We start from the raw sequence: 13361 nt of genomic DNA, 5'->3' as shown, positions 1-13361 counted from the left end.
ATGTTTTATCGCTCCGAGCTCAAAGAGCGGCCATAAGGGCTGGCCCGGCCCCCTTGGCCTCCCCCGGGGAAGGCGGGCGGGCCCCGCCGCGCAGAGCGGAGGGCCCCGCGGTGCCCGGCATGTGGCGGGGCGGGAGGGCCGCGGCTCTGCGGGCGCCGCCCGCCATCGAGTTCCCTGAGGAGAGCCCGGAGCCGCGTTTTGATGGTAAGCGGGGCCGGGGGCGGCCCTGGGGGGTAGCGGGGAGGGCGGCCTTTTGCCCTGGCTCCCCCCGGCTGGCGGGGCGGGCAGGAGCGTGGAGCCGCCGCCTTCCCCTGCGCTCTGAGGGTGATGCAAGAGCGGGCAGGCCCTGCCCTGCGGTCGCGGGGCGAGCTCCCCCTCTCCGGGCACGGAGCGCCTCGTCCTCCCCGGGCAGCTGCTTTCCGTGCATGCTTAGAAAAATTAATTGGCTTCCTAATTAGCTTTTTAACCGACTCGCTCAGTGGCAGCTCACGTGGTGCCTCTTTTGTGAGCCGGGGTTGTGTTGAAGCTGTTGTGGGTTGTAGGTTGTTTGGATGTTTAGGTCAATAGGCGTGTACCGAGACCTAAGTTCATTCGTCTGACTGTCGCCTTCCAGAGTCCGATGTGCCGGCGGAGCTGCGAGTTGCAAACGGGTCGCAAAAGTTCGTGAAGTTCACTTCGACCATCCAAAACCAGCTGCTGCTTGTGTCGCTGCTGGAGCATCTCTGCCACATGTACACGCACAACCCCGTACATTCGAGGTGTTTGTTCCGAAGTTAGTAAGAGTAGTTCCTTCCTGTCCCTTAAACTGCCTTACAGCAATATCCTTCTGTGCAGAACTGCAGTGTTATATCAATACAAAGCTGTAGGTTTCATCCCATTGGGACAAGAGTAATTCTGTGAAGAGGATGAATAGCCTGAATCAATTTAATTGGGAATGACAACTTGTCTTATTTTGAAAACAGTAACAGAATATTGCTGCAGTTGTAAGGATCAGACAGTTGTAACGATCATGTGAGTTGCATCATGAGAAGGGCAGCAGTGTAAATTATGTAACTGTTAAATGTGATCTAAAAACAGAGGTAGAAAAGGAATTTAATAAAAATATTTATAAATAATTAGCTGTAGCATAGTCTTCAGTAAGTTTTTCAGAATTGTATTCTGGGAAAATCCTTTATTTTGCCGAAAAGTCTTTTTCATTCAGGGAGGTCGCATCTTTTACTTTTAAAACCTGCCTTCTTGGTGTGTGACTTACCTTGAGTGTTATGTTCATTTAGGCATAGACTTAATGCATTTGAGAAACAATGTCTAAGGTTTTTCTCATTGCTGTACATGACTGTAGAAAATAAAATCTCATAGTTCATAGTTGAAATTGAAGCCATTTATAACATCCAGTAACAACAGTACAGACAACTGTAGGTTTTTTTTGTTCTAGAAGTCTGATGTAGATGTTTGGCCCTGGGTCTTAGTATTTACCAAACAAAGAAATATCTGAGAAAGAAACCCTACCAAAATTCCTCCTTTTGTGAGTGGAACAATAAAAAACAACCTGGGCATCTTCTAAAGTGTGTAGCTGCCTATGTGTACTTATATATGGAAAATTACATTCCTCCATTGGTATAATTTAAACCTATTTCCCAGGTAGTTTAAATTCTATGAATAAGAGAAACCCATACTCCAGTAGTTGTATCTGGTTTGTGGTTTTGCCTGGTGTATTCATGTTCTCGTGGGTGGGATTTTCCCACTTCTCTAGTGTGTGTGACTGTCTCCGTAAGGCTTGTGTAGCAAAATTCCCGATTTCTTGCAGGTTCACTTCCCATACACTTTATCTCCTTTAAAAGATCAAATAATAGGCTGATTTGTGAAATACTGGTACCAAAGAAACACCTGAAAAAACTCTTATGAGCAGGCTTGTTTTAAGACCTTGGAAATCCTAAAACTTTAACTACCTTTTTGTAGCATCTTTGCAGTTGCACCCATCTCCAGCATTTGTTAGGGTTTTTTGTGTCACAGTTGTTTTACCCCAACTTAGAAAGATGAGGTGCTTGGGGTGGTGGTAAAAGGGAGTGACTTCATTCTTTATTATGAGGATGTGCACACGTCTGTGGGTTTGGATGGGAATCAGAAAATCTTGACGTTACCACTTTTGATTATAAATGAGTCATTTTAATTGATGAACCTGCTTTGAATTTTTTCTTTTCACTGATAAAAATTAGTCCAAAAGTAAAATGTAAGTGAAGGGGTGGATGTTTGTATAATTCATCAGCTGAAATGAGGAAGAAAACGAGATGCAGTTATGACCCTGAAGGGCTTGGCAAATGCAAAGGAATTCCCAGAGAGCAGCTCGACTGTGGATTTAATTAGTTTTTATTGCAAAGAGTACGGAACCAGCATTAGAGTAGGAGGGACCGTTCAGTTTTTCAGATGTGTTACCTTTCCAATAAAGTTTCTCATTTACATGGTCTTATTGGCAGGCTTTCTTTAATGTGTCTCTGACCTTTCTCTGTTCCTTTGTGCAGTACTTCGGCAGGCTTTCACAAGAACAGGGCTGCTCTCTCCTTTTGCCTTCTGTGATGAATTTAGTACTGTAAGACTGCAGCACAATAGAGCCATTACTGAGCTGATGAAAGCAGCTAATCAACAAATACTTAACGGGGTAAGCTTTGTTACACGTCTTTGGCAACCTCTGCATTAAGGAGCTTTTGTTCGGGGGTTCTTTTAATAATGGATTGGGTCGTTTTAGTAATTACACAGAGTTGTTTGGGATGGCATGTTCTGGTTCTGTTGGTGCAAACCAAAGTTTTTGAAGCCAGCAATATTTTGTACCCTTAAAAAAGTAGTTAAAATGTTTATAAGCACAGGCAAGGTGTTTTAAGTATTGCTACAGCTTTTTTTTGACAACGGACAGACACCCATTTTCAACTTTAAACTGTTGGTTTTGTTAACACCCTTGTATTTACATTAGTGGAGGGCATAATTTGTGTACTGTCCTTCAGGCTGAATCAGACCAGTTTGCTTCTCTTGCTGCTCGACCTAAGCTAGTTAATTTTGTCTTAAGCACATTTTAGAGCCCTGGTTTTATCCTGTTTGCCAGCAGAACTCTGAGAGGGCAGTAATCTCTCTAGCAGAGAGATGTTAACAGATTACCAGTGGGATAATAATACTTTAATTTGGTGAAGCTTTCTCTGCAGCATGTGAATGGCTGTCAGTAACCTCATTTTCTTGTAAGAACATGGTTGTAGTTTCTGTTTTGATTAAGCTGTCTGTGCTGGTGGCACAATAGATTTATTCTTTCTGTATGGCACATCTTCATGTTGGATTTTGTTGTTTCATAGGAACTGGATAACAGAGAGCTTCATGCAATTGGGTATGTATTCAAAGCATGTAGAAATACTAAACTCCCTCCCTAAAGTTCTGTGTTTCGCTCTGAATTTAATTAATACTGCATTTCATGTTTTGGCTCTGAAACATAGGAAAAAAAAGTAAAAATCTGTCCAAATTTTCAAAATTATCTGATGAAAATTCCTCCTTCAGTACAACTCTTACATTCGGTGCCACCATTCAGGAAAACAAGATTTATCAGACCTAAATGTAAAACAAACATTCTGAATACTTCTGTTAACACAGAAGGTGAGTTTGTAGCACATGTGCACACTCTTGCAGTCTGCTGGTTTTCAGTATTCACTGAAACAGTGACTGGTACAGAATGATAATGTCAGGTTTCATAATTGTATAGTATTTCTAGAATGTGTACACCTTTACCTTACTTACAGGTTGTAATTTAGTTTAATGCAGCCTAACTTTTTCTGATTAGGGAAAAAGAAGTTCACTTTGAAGCACAGACTTCACGATACTTGAATGAATTTGATGAGGTTGCAAGGCTGGGAAAAGGAGGATATGGCAAAGTATACAAGGTATTCTTTACCTCCCATTTATAACTGATCTGTTTATATCTAGTTTTAATTTGGAATTTAGAGTTACTGTTTTGGCTGTAGTGGTTTTTTTGAATAGAAGAGTTGCAAATCTGCACCTTGGAAGGAAGTTGGTGTTTCCTTTCAAAAGATGCTCAGCTGTGGTTAGTTTTCAGTTTGGCAGAAGCAGGATATATCAGATGCTCTACTGTGTGTATTCTGACTCTTTTAAAGTGAATGAAAGCTCCTTATTTCACATGTGAAATACTGTGATATATTAACTTTAAACAGCCTCAGGAACTGATTAGTCTGCACACCCCAATGCTTCAGTTGTGGCTGCTTGAAAAAAATCAGCTTAAAATGAGCGTAAACTGTCCAACCCAGTGTTGAAGTGTGTTAAATATTTGTAGTATATGGCCAGCCTGAGGTTCCCCATGTGGTACATGCCATATGTAAAGGACAGTTGTGTCCTGATAGCTGTTTAAGCAGCTATCAGGACCTGTCAGTATTTTTTAATTAATGGAAAGATAGCTGCAAGGGTATATATTTCACAAAGGTTGGATTAGATGTTTGCAGTCCTCAAAGAAGACAACAGTACAGTATCCTTATCTTACCCAGCTGGGACCTAAACCCAGTTTCATTCTCTGATAGAGGTGAGGCTCCCTATCAACGGAGTGCAGAAATTAATTTTTAGACAGTAGTAGGTTCTAAAGGATTTAATTAATTAATCTAAACACGTTAACATCTAATTTTGTTCTATTGCAATTGTATTTCAGGTCAGAAACAAGTTAGATGGTCAGTTCTATGCTATTAAAAAAATTAAAATTAAGAAGGCTACAAGAAGAGATTGCATGAAGGTATTCTTCTTTCTGTGTTTTGTCCCTGTTGTAACTCCTTGTTGGTTGTAGCTTGTTCTGATGTAATTTATTAATGCAGTTAGTATTTCCCAAAACATTAAAAATGTTAATACAATTTTTTATGCATTCTGGGTTTCTAAAGGTTTGACCCTGTTCAATGCCTACTTAAAAAATTAAATGACACCTATTTAAGTCCATTAAAAGAAGCATATTAATTACTTTAATTTGATCATCTCTGCGACCACGAAAATCACAGTTCATTTTAAAGCTTCCAGATTTTCTCTGTTACTGTAATAATGTTATCTGTTCTTCCTCTGTGAAAAACTGTTATTTTCTTGTTATCTTTTGTGTTTACTAAGCACTCAGAACTGTCACACTGGGGGTTTTTATGGTCTTTTTAGGTGCTACGAGAAGTTAAAGTGCTGGCTGGGCTGCAGCATCCCAGTATTGTAGGCTACCACACTGCTTGGATGGAACAAGTCCAAACAGTACATCCAAAAGGCAAGTACAGCATACTGTGTAATTCTTGCTTGCATCTTACAACCTCTGTGCTGTTATTTGCAGGAGAGTATACCTTGTCTGATAAAATAACTATTTTTCCCCCTCGTTAAAAAAAACATAAGAAAGGAAAATTAGAGGTGATCGATCACCAGGTCCATCTATGCACTTCAATCCCTCCTTACCAAATAGCATATCTGTTGCTTAATGGTGAATTTGGAACTTGGAAGTATTAGCTTGACTTCTGATAATATATGAGGAGGATTTTAAAGTTGTGTGAAGTTCAGTGCAATGCCATTAAACCTTTTAAGGCAAGAAGTAGTGAGTTGACAAGTGAATGGATACTGGGCAATGAGCCACTTCAGATATTGGGGGGAAAGTGATGAATAGGAGAAAAAAAAAAATCACAAATGTTTTGAAGCTACCATGTTTTGAAGCTGCAGAGTTGTAGCAAAACTAGAATAAATCTCCCTCTGTGCTTCTCTTGCTATCTGGAAAAAAACCCAAACCTAAACTCCTACTTTGCTTTACACATAAGAGTTTTTAAATTTGATGAATTGTGTTTCACTGACAGAGCAACCAGATCTTTTTGTGTATCAGCTCCTGTCTGTAACTGTTGAGAATTTACCTACTTTTGTGTTCATTTTGCACCTTCTCGGTCTCCTTTTTCTTCTCTTCAGTTTCTTTGTTCTCAGCTCTCCACATTCCGTGCTTTAGTCCCTTTGCAGCCCTAATCCATTGGTCCCTTTCTTGTCCTTTCCCTGAATGCCTTGAGCAGTTAAATCTTTGATCCTCTCTTAGTGGGAGGTTTGGTTGTGCTCTGTATGGCTTTATTGCTTTCCAAGTCAGTGACTTGTTGCCCAGCCAGCTATAACCACAGAAGAAAATGCATAGGAAGTTTATAGTAAAACAGGCAAAATTTCTTAACCAATGATCTGGAGAATCTCAAAAGATGCAACTGTTTAGTGCTAGGGATCCTTCACAAGTATTTAGTGGTGATAATGTAAGTACATAATGAGATCTGTAGGTGAGCTCTGTGGTACTTAGTGGTTTTCCTTGTCTTACAAGATTGGTGTTTTTATATTTGCTTCAGTGTGCTAAAAAACCCATCTTGTTCACATAAAAATACCATTTTAATGAAAATTATTTCCCAAATATCAAGTGTCTTCAAAACAGCAGCAGCATGATGTGAAGGCTGTGGCCTTGTGGAGCTGCTTCTTTAGCTGTGTCATATAAGCCTTATTTTGAACAGGATGACTTTTTAAAGGTGCAATCTAAGTAAATATCTGAGAGCCCAGTACAACCCTTTTGGTGACTTTGTTCAACGTATATTTTCATTTAAAGAGAAATTAAATACATATTAGGGTTTCTTCTTAGTTGACTTATCAAGTACCTTTTGCAGCAGCAGAAATAGAGGTAATCTAGAGGTATCTACAGGTAACAAAGTTAAATTCAGTAAAATGCTGTAGCTTAAATGCTAATTTTTAGTAAATATATACATACATTTTTTATTTTATAAAATACCATATTTATCTTTTCATCCAACAGCTAAAACAATAATGGAGTTGGTGCCGTTATCCTTGGAGCAAGAGAGTAGCAAGTGAGTATTACAAATCTCAGTGGTAATGTATTTGACTGTAACAAAAGCCTTCTTTTTAAGTAACGTTAAAAGTCTACAGAGTTCAGCATATAGTGCTTTTTGCTTCCAAATTATAACTAAAAAAGTCAGAATTATCTTTGTCAGTGTTTGTCTTCTTGTTGCATAAGCTGAAGATACTTCTGCCTCCTTTGGCTCTCTCAGCTTCTGAGTGCCAGGATGTAGCACTGGGCTTCCAGTTCACTTCAAAGGTTCTGTGCCAGTCAGAAACAGTGATTAGTGCTGTGGGGTCATATTGGAGTGATGGGGCCTTCTGCTTCCCAGAAGTGTGGTGAGCCCTTCCAGTGAGGAGATGGAATTGTGTGAGGAATAGAGTGTAACTTCCTAAATTCAAAGGGCTGGAGCTGCCTCGTGCGTGTCCAGTGAATGCTGTGTGCCAGGACTGTCTCTGGGACACAGAGCTGTCTGGGTCAGCTGTCACAAATCCCTGCTGGGGGAAGGTATTACAGTGGCTGGAACCTGCACTGCCAAGTATGTAATCCTGGAGTTTTATGTGGGGAAGCAGCTGAACTCTTTACTTGGGAGTGCAGTTTGCAATTACAAAAAAGAAAAGTTTTCAGTATGGTGTATGACAATAGATGGTATGAAACTCTGTACTTATTTGGATTTTTCTCCCTTTTTTATTTTCAGTGATCACTGTCACATTCAGAGTGTGGAAAGTGACAGTTCAATAATCTTTGCTGACCTTACTTCACAAGGAGAGAAGTCCTGTGACAGTACCAGTCTCAGAAATCTGGGGAGCGAATCGGTGCAAAATATAGACGAAAGGAATGATTTTACAAACAGCAACAGTAAAGAGTCTGTGAAACCAAAGAAATGTGAATTTTCCATAGAATTACCAGAGGACTCTGTAAATAATGTTAGCAGTATGTCAAGTGATGTGAAAAATCATTCCACACGGGGACCTCATTCCAGTGTGGATCAAAATGCTGGCACGGAAAATCAGTCCTGTGCTGAGGAATGCTCCAAGAATGATGTAGCTCTCTGTGGAGAGTTTGAGGTAAATACAGTTCTCTTTAAATATACTTACCTGCTGTCTAATTAAGTGATGTTTGTAAAGCAGTTTGGTAGACAGTGGAATGATTTATAATGATAAATGTGAAAGGGTGAGAGCCAAAAGTTCAGTGGGTAACAAACACCATGACAAGGAAGCTGACCAGAGGAGCTGGCAAAACTCAGCATGTATGAGAAAGTTTCCATGTGTTAGTCATCTTGAGTCATTTTAAAGTACCTACATGAATAAAAAAATACTACTGCTGCATAAAACAGCCCCATCAAACTTCAGCATTCAGCAACGATGGCTCATGCAGGTGTTATTGGTGGAAGTGTCTGTGTGCCATGTGGTGCCCATACAGTGTAGGGGTACATGTGAAAAAGAGAAAAGCAGCTTTGGGCAGGGAATGGCCTGTGCTTATAAAACTCTGTTAGCATTTATACCATGCTGATCTGTTTTGTGTAACACAACCAGCTCTGGACTGTTTCAAGCTTCTGCTACAGTTTGGAGTTCCCTCTTGCAAAAAATCCAGTTTTAAAGGTGTCTGCTTGAGTTGTCCAGGTTATCAGATGAACTGGTACATTATCAGAAACTAAGCTACATATTCATGGTGAAGATGGTTGGACCAACCTAAACAATTCTATGATTTCATATCAAGAAGTTAATTGTTTGGGGTTTTTTTTCTATTTTATAGTATTTTATACTATCAAGTTGGAATGAACCTCTGTTCAGTATATCTAGAAGTATTTAAACTCCAATTTGAATATTAAAATATGTATCTGGCAGTTTTGTTAGCTTTTATCATATAAAATTGTTAAAATTTGAGGAACAAAGCAAAAAAACCCAAAACCAGACAGCATTGTTGCATCTGCTTCTTGAATGCAGTAGTTTAGTAATACTGTACTTGATATCATTTCAGTGTCTGGTTCTTGAGGGGATTTTTAATAACTGTTGGGTTTATTAGCTTTAAAGACTATAACTAAGGAAATATTGTTCATATTACAGTGGCAAAATCATGGCCCATTATTTTTCTCTTAGGTGGAGTATCGTTTGATGCTTTATATACAAATGCAGTTGTGTGAACTGTCCTTGTGGGATTGGATTGTTGACCGTAATAAAAGATGCAACAAGAGAACAGAGGAAAATTCCAGTAAGATTCATCCCTGTCCTGAAAATTTACTTATTCATTGTAAAGCACATAATTACTTGGGTTTTTTTGGTCATTGGAAGTCCAGTTGCCTGATTTTATTTTACTTCAGCAGCTCATAATACAGATCTTCATCATGAGGTGCTTTAGTCACTTAATCAAGTAGCAGCTTGTATTGAATTTCTGTGTGATGGATGTTGGTAAAAGGATTTAAATTCCCGAGTTTTAGACAACTCTTCAAAAAAGCATGACTCTGTGCCTGAGGCATAGTTGGTATCTGGGGAGATCAGTGTCTGGGCAATACTCCTTTTTTGGAATAGTTTTTTTTTATTGACAGAATCTACTTTTTTCTCAGCTGTTTTAAGGCTAATTTGTCTGCTGTGGAAAATACAAATACATTATTTGATCCTGACAGGTTACAACAAACTTAAAAGTTTCTTCCCAAGAATAAAAAATGCTATGCAGGCTAATTTGTAGTAGGTCTAAAGGCTCTCATGTACTTTGCCTGAGTCCCAGGGGAGTTCTCAGGCCCTGATACCAAGCAAGCACCAATAACTGTTGACATTTGGAAGAACAAGTCTAATGCTCTTAAAGCATTAGAGACATGTTCCATTCCCTGGGGTGGCTGTATAAAAAAAGCACGTGTGTAACAGATTGTAAAACATGAAGTGCATGATTAATGTTTCATCTTAGTTTTAATCACTATTGAGATAAATCTGTTCTTCTCTTCAGCCATGGAGTCAGGTTTACCAGTGAACTATGGGCTGATTTCCACTAATCTCTCCTGTAGTCATAGGCTTTTAGCCTTTGTGAGCTAAAAGATGATGTTCCTGATCAGGAAATGACAGAATTATTTAGGGCATTTGCCCTTGCAAAACACCGTTTTCACACACTTTCATGGGTGACAGGAGAGGAAAAGTGAATGTTACCCCAGGTTAGACATGAAGAGACAGAAATCCAAGTGTGAGTAAATGGTGAGTGCTCAAAGGGACAACAGACACGTTAGATGTGGGTCATCAGAGCAGGAAGACAACATAGTTTAATAAAACAGTAATGTGGGAAATGATAAAAACAATGAGATGCCAAGTTCATTAAGGACAGCTACAGCCAGAGGAGATTGGGAATTTCAGAGGGCAGCACAACAGCAGAAGGATTAGGATGCAAAAAGGAAAATCCATATTTAAAATATGCTCATTCTGTTGAAAATTTATTCCACAGCATAAATAAACAGAATTCAACAGGACATACCACCATAAACGTAGATAACACGGTACAATTAGCTGAAATAATGTCAATTGTTTTAAGGTCCATACCAGCTCGTGGATGTCCCCTGGACAATGAAAATTTTTCAACAGTTAGTAGAAGGAGTTTGCTACATCCACAGCATGGGGGTGATGCATCGAGACATTAAAGTAAGTTCATCAAATTATTACTTGAGTTTGAAGAAAACAAAGGTAACTCACATTATGGGAGAGTGAAAGCAACTTCATATTGCATTGGACATGGCCTGGGCTCTTAAGAATTTAGTTGTTACATATGGAAAAATACACTATCTCCTCTAAAGCAGTACCATACTCGATTACATTGACTTACAAGAGGATTATGATTAAAGTGTGGAAATGTCTGAAGTCCTGGTAGTTGTATAAAGAATTCCAGAATTCCATAGAGTTCCTGTGAGCCTGGTTTTGAGCCAGTGCTCATTGTTTTCACCACACATTCCCCTAATGGTGATTTTGCAGATACCTTGCAGAGACAGTAATTTCTGTGATAATACTCCAGGAAAGTCTTTCAGCATGTGAGTTGCTGAGGACAGAGGTCCAGTGGATGGGTATCCTGGATCATGTCTTTACTTCAGTGAATATGAGAAGCCCAGGAACTTGTTCAGAAGTACTGCATCTTTTAAATAGAAGAAATTGCATTGAAGAAGTGAAGAGTGGGGATTCACATCTACTTTACACTTAAACAGAAGATCAGCTATTTCCTTTCTGCCCCCTGAGCAAGTGTCTTTCTTTCTAGACACCTCTCATCCCTAGTGGTCCTAAAGCCAAAATACATGAATAGGACTATTTCAGTTTTCCCTCTCAGAGCTCTCAAGTCTCTCATAATTTGGCTTTTTTTCATGGCAGCTTTCCAGAACCAAGCAGCACATTGCAGCTGTGCTTATCACACAGGAAAGTGTATTTTGTTTTACATCATGTCTAGCCCAGTGGTGTTTAGTCATCCTTCTGCTACATCACTCTGTCTAATTTCCTGTCTATTCTTGCCTGTTTCTGTTTGACTACTGTTCTGCTAATTTCCCATTTTTTGCTGGAGAAAAAAAAGTACTTTATCTCTCCAGTAAATCTTTGGGGTTTTCCTGCTTTGCTTTTTTTCCTTTTTTTTTTTTTCTAGATCATTCTAGATACATGGTCTTTCAGCCCAAATGGTGTTGCTAACACATTATTTGGTATAAGCAGTGACTATTTTTTCTCACTGCTCAAAGTGTTAAATAGTTATCTTGTACTTGTGAAACACTGGATTTTATAGACTTTGAAACAGCTGAAATTTCATAATTCTTTATATAGATATATTTTTAAATTGTTCTCTGTCTTGTTTTGTAGCCCAGAAATATCTTTCTACATGGATCAGATTATCAGGTAAAAATAGGTGACTTTGGATTAGCCTGCAAAGACCTTCTTTGGGATGATGCAGACCAGTGGTTTCAGACAGAAAGGGTAAATGGTAAGAGAAAAAAGGTTGATGAGCTTCAGTGTTTATATTAAAATCAATAAGTATTAAACTTAAGTGAAAGGGTAACAGCACTAGCTAAGTCTAAATTGACTTTTTTAAAGGACTGACACACACTTCAGGAGTGGGGACTTGCCTCTATGCCTCACCAGAACAACTGCAGGGATCTCACTATGATTTCAAGGTAGGGAGCTCTGTTTTTGTGGGTTTGTTTGGGTTTTTTCCTACTAACACGATAGATAATTGGAATAAATCAAACCTTTCTGTAGGTAAATACATAGTATTTGGTAAATACATAAATATTCCTCCTACTGTTACTAATGTTTTTGTTGAAACATGGATTTCTACATTGCCTTCTAGTTTACTATTAATGCAAAAATTGTTTTTAATATCAGCTTGAGAATATTTTATAGGTTTGAATTTGTGTTCCTTTAGTAGTATCACAATACTTTTCCTATCATCATCAAACTTCATTGTTGTGAAACTTTTTCACATCATGACTTTTTTATGAGGAAAATAGCAGTTACCAGAGAACTTTCTCTTCACTCTGTTACCAGTCAGACATGTACAGCATGGGTGTTATCCTGCTAGAACTCTTCCAGCCATTTGGAACAGAAATGGAAAGAACAGTTGTTCTTACACATTTAAGGACTGGCCAAATTCCTCAGACTTTCTCCAAGCAATGGCCCACTCAAGCCAAGTATGTGGAACTCCTCACCAGTCAGAGCTCCACAGACAGACCAACTGCTGCTCAGCTTCGGGACAGTGAACTCTTCCACACCACAGATCATGTAAGTGATGCCAGTAACCTCAGCCCTCACAGGGGAAAGGAAATGCCCTTTGTATCCCTGCCTGGATACAGTTGTTTGAACTTCAGTGTGTGTGATTGAGACTTTTCATGATTATTTAGGCCACTGTGTTAATGTTTCTGGTGTCCTTGCAGTGAGATAAATGGTTATTAACTGTCAGTAACTTTATGAAGACTAGACAGTTGAGATGTATTATTATAGGTCAGAGAAGCTTCAAAAGCTTTTCATTACATCTGCAGAATCGTTTTATCATTTTTCCATTTCCTTGTCCTACTACTTTGTGGACTAAGGTGTGGTATCAAGTGTGCAGAGTAGCTGTGGTGCTGCAGCATATGGCTGTAGTGGTTTGTAAATGCAATCCAAACAGATGAGGAAGGCTTTATCCTTGCCTGGCTCTAGCTGAAGTAAACTGGTTCTCATTTTCAGGTTATTTCTAACCTACAACAGAAGGTGCGACAGCAAGAGGAAGAAATAGAGAAGCTGAGGGAGAGAATAAGACTCCTTTCTGAAGAGCAAGATGAACACATGAGACTAGGCTCTCCTGTTTGAGTACAGGAAGAACTAATCTATTGTATATTGCTAAGTTAAATAAAATGTCTCTTTTTTACATAAAATATTTCAATGCATTTTCATTTTGCTGTCCTTTAAAGGTCTTCATCCTTCTGCCTTCGTTCAGGAGGCTGTGGTCAAGAGAAAGGATTCATGTTGCACAGGAGAAATTAAGAGCACAGCTTGTACTTACACAGGACTAATTTACATATCTT

The 13361-nt window shown here is 39.1% G+C and overlaps 1 protein-coding gene across 2 annotated transcripts; it reads left to right on the top strand.

The window, feature by feature from the left end:
* The first annotated feature begins 103 nt into the window (after positions 1 to 103).
* EIF2AK1 (eukaryotic translation initiation factor 2 alpha kinase 1) lies at positions 104 to 13229 on the top strand. Of its 2 annotated transcripts, none has more exons than XR_001874521.1 (15): positions 104 to 204; positions 614 to 772; positions 2517 to 2653; positions 3333 to 3364; positions 3812 to 3911; positions 4685 to 4765; positions 5167 to 5266; positions 6812 to 6863; positions 7551 to 7920; positions 8953 to 9064; positions 10367 to 10473; positions 11662 to 11782; positions 11893 to 11972; positions 12350 to 12579; positions 13024 to 13112. XR_001874521.1 is itself a non-coding variant. In XM_017813432.1 (15 exons), the coding sequence occupies exons 1-15, from the start codon at positions 120 to 122 to the stop codon at positions 13144 to 13146; spliced, it is 1893 nt and encodes a 630-aa protein (XP_017668921.1). In that variant the 5' UTR covers positions 104 to 119; the 3' UTR covers positions 13147 to 13229. The 2 variants fall into 2 exon arrangements, 1 of the variants encoding a protein (XP_017668921.1); XM_017813432.1 differs by having other exon boundaries at positions 12346 to 12579; positions 13024 to 13229.
* The last annotated feature ends 132 nt before the right edge of the window (positions 13230 to 13361 follow it).

Source organism: Lepidothrix coronata, unplaced genomic scaffold, assembly GCF_001604755.1.
Source record: "Lepidothrix coronata isolate B3197 unplaced genomic scaffold, Lepidothrix_coronata-1.0 Scaffold41, whole genome shotgun sequence".
Taxonomy (NCBI): Eukaryota; Metazoa; Chordata; class Aves; order Passeriformes; family Pipridae; genus Lepidothrix; species Lepidothrix coronata.
The sequence above is the reverse complement of the archived record's forward strand: the minus strand, read 5'-3'. Positions and strand labels throughout refer to the sequence as shown.

Coding starts and splice junctions, on each gene's coding strand:
- EIF2AK1 (XM_017813432.1), top strand. CDS start 120: ATGTGGCGGGGCGGGAGGGCCGCGGCTCTGCGGGCGCCGCCCGCCATC. Junction 205..613: donor CCCGGAGCCGCGTTTTGATG/GTAAGCGGGGCC, acceptor GTCGCCTTCCAG/AGTCCGATGTGCCGGCGGAG. Junction 3,912..4,684: donor GATATGGCAAAGTATACAAG/GTATTCTTTACC, acceptor ATTGTATTTCAG/GTCAGAAACAAGTTAGATGG.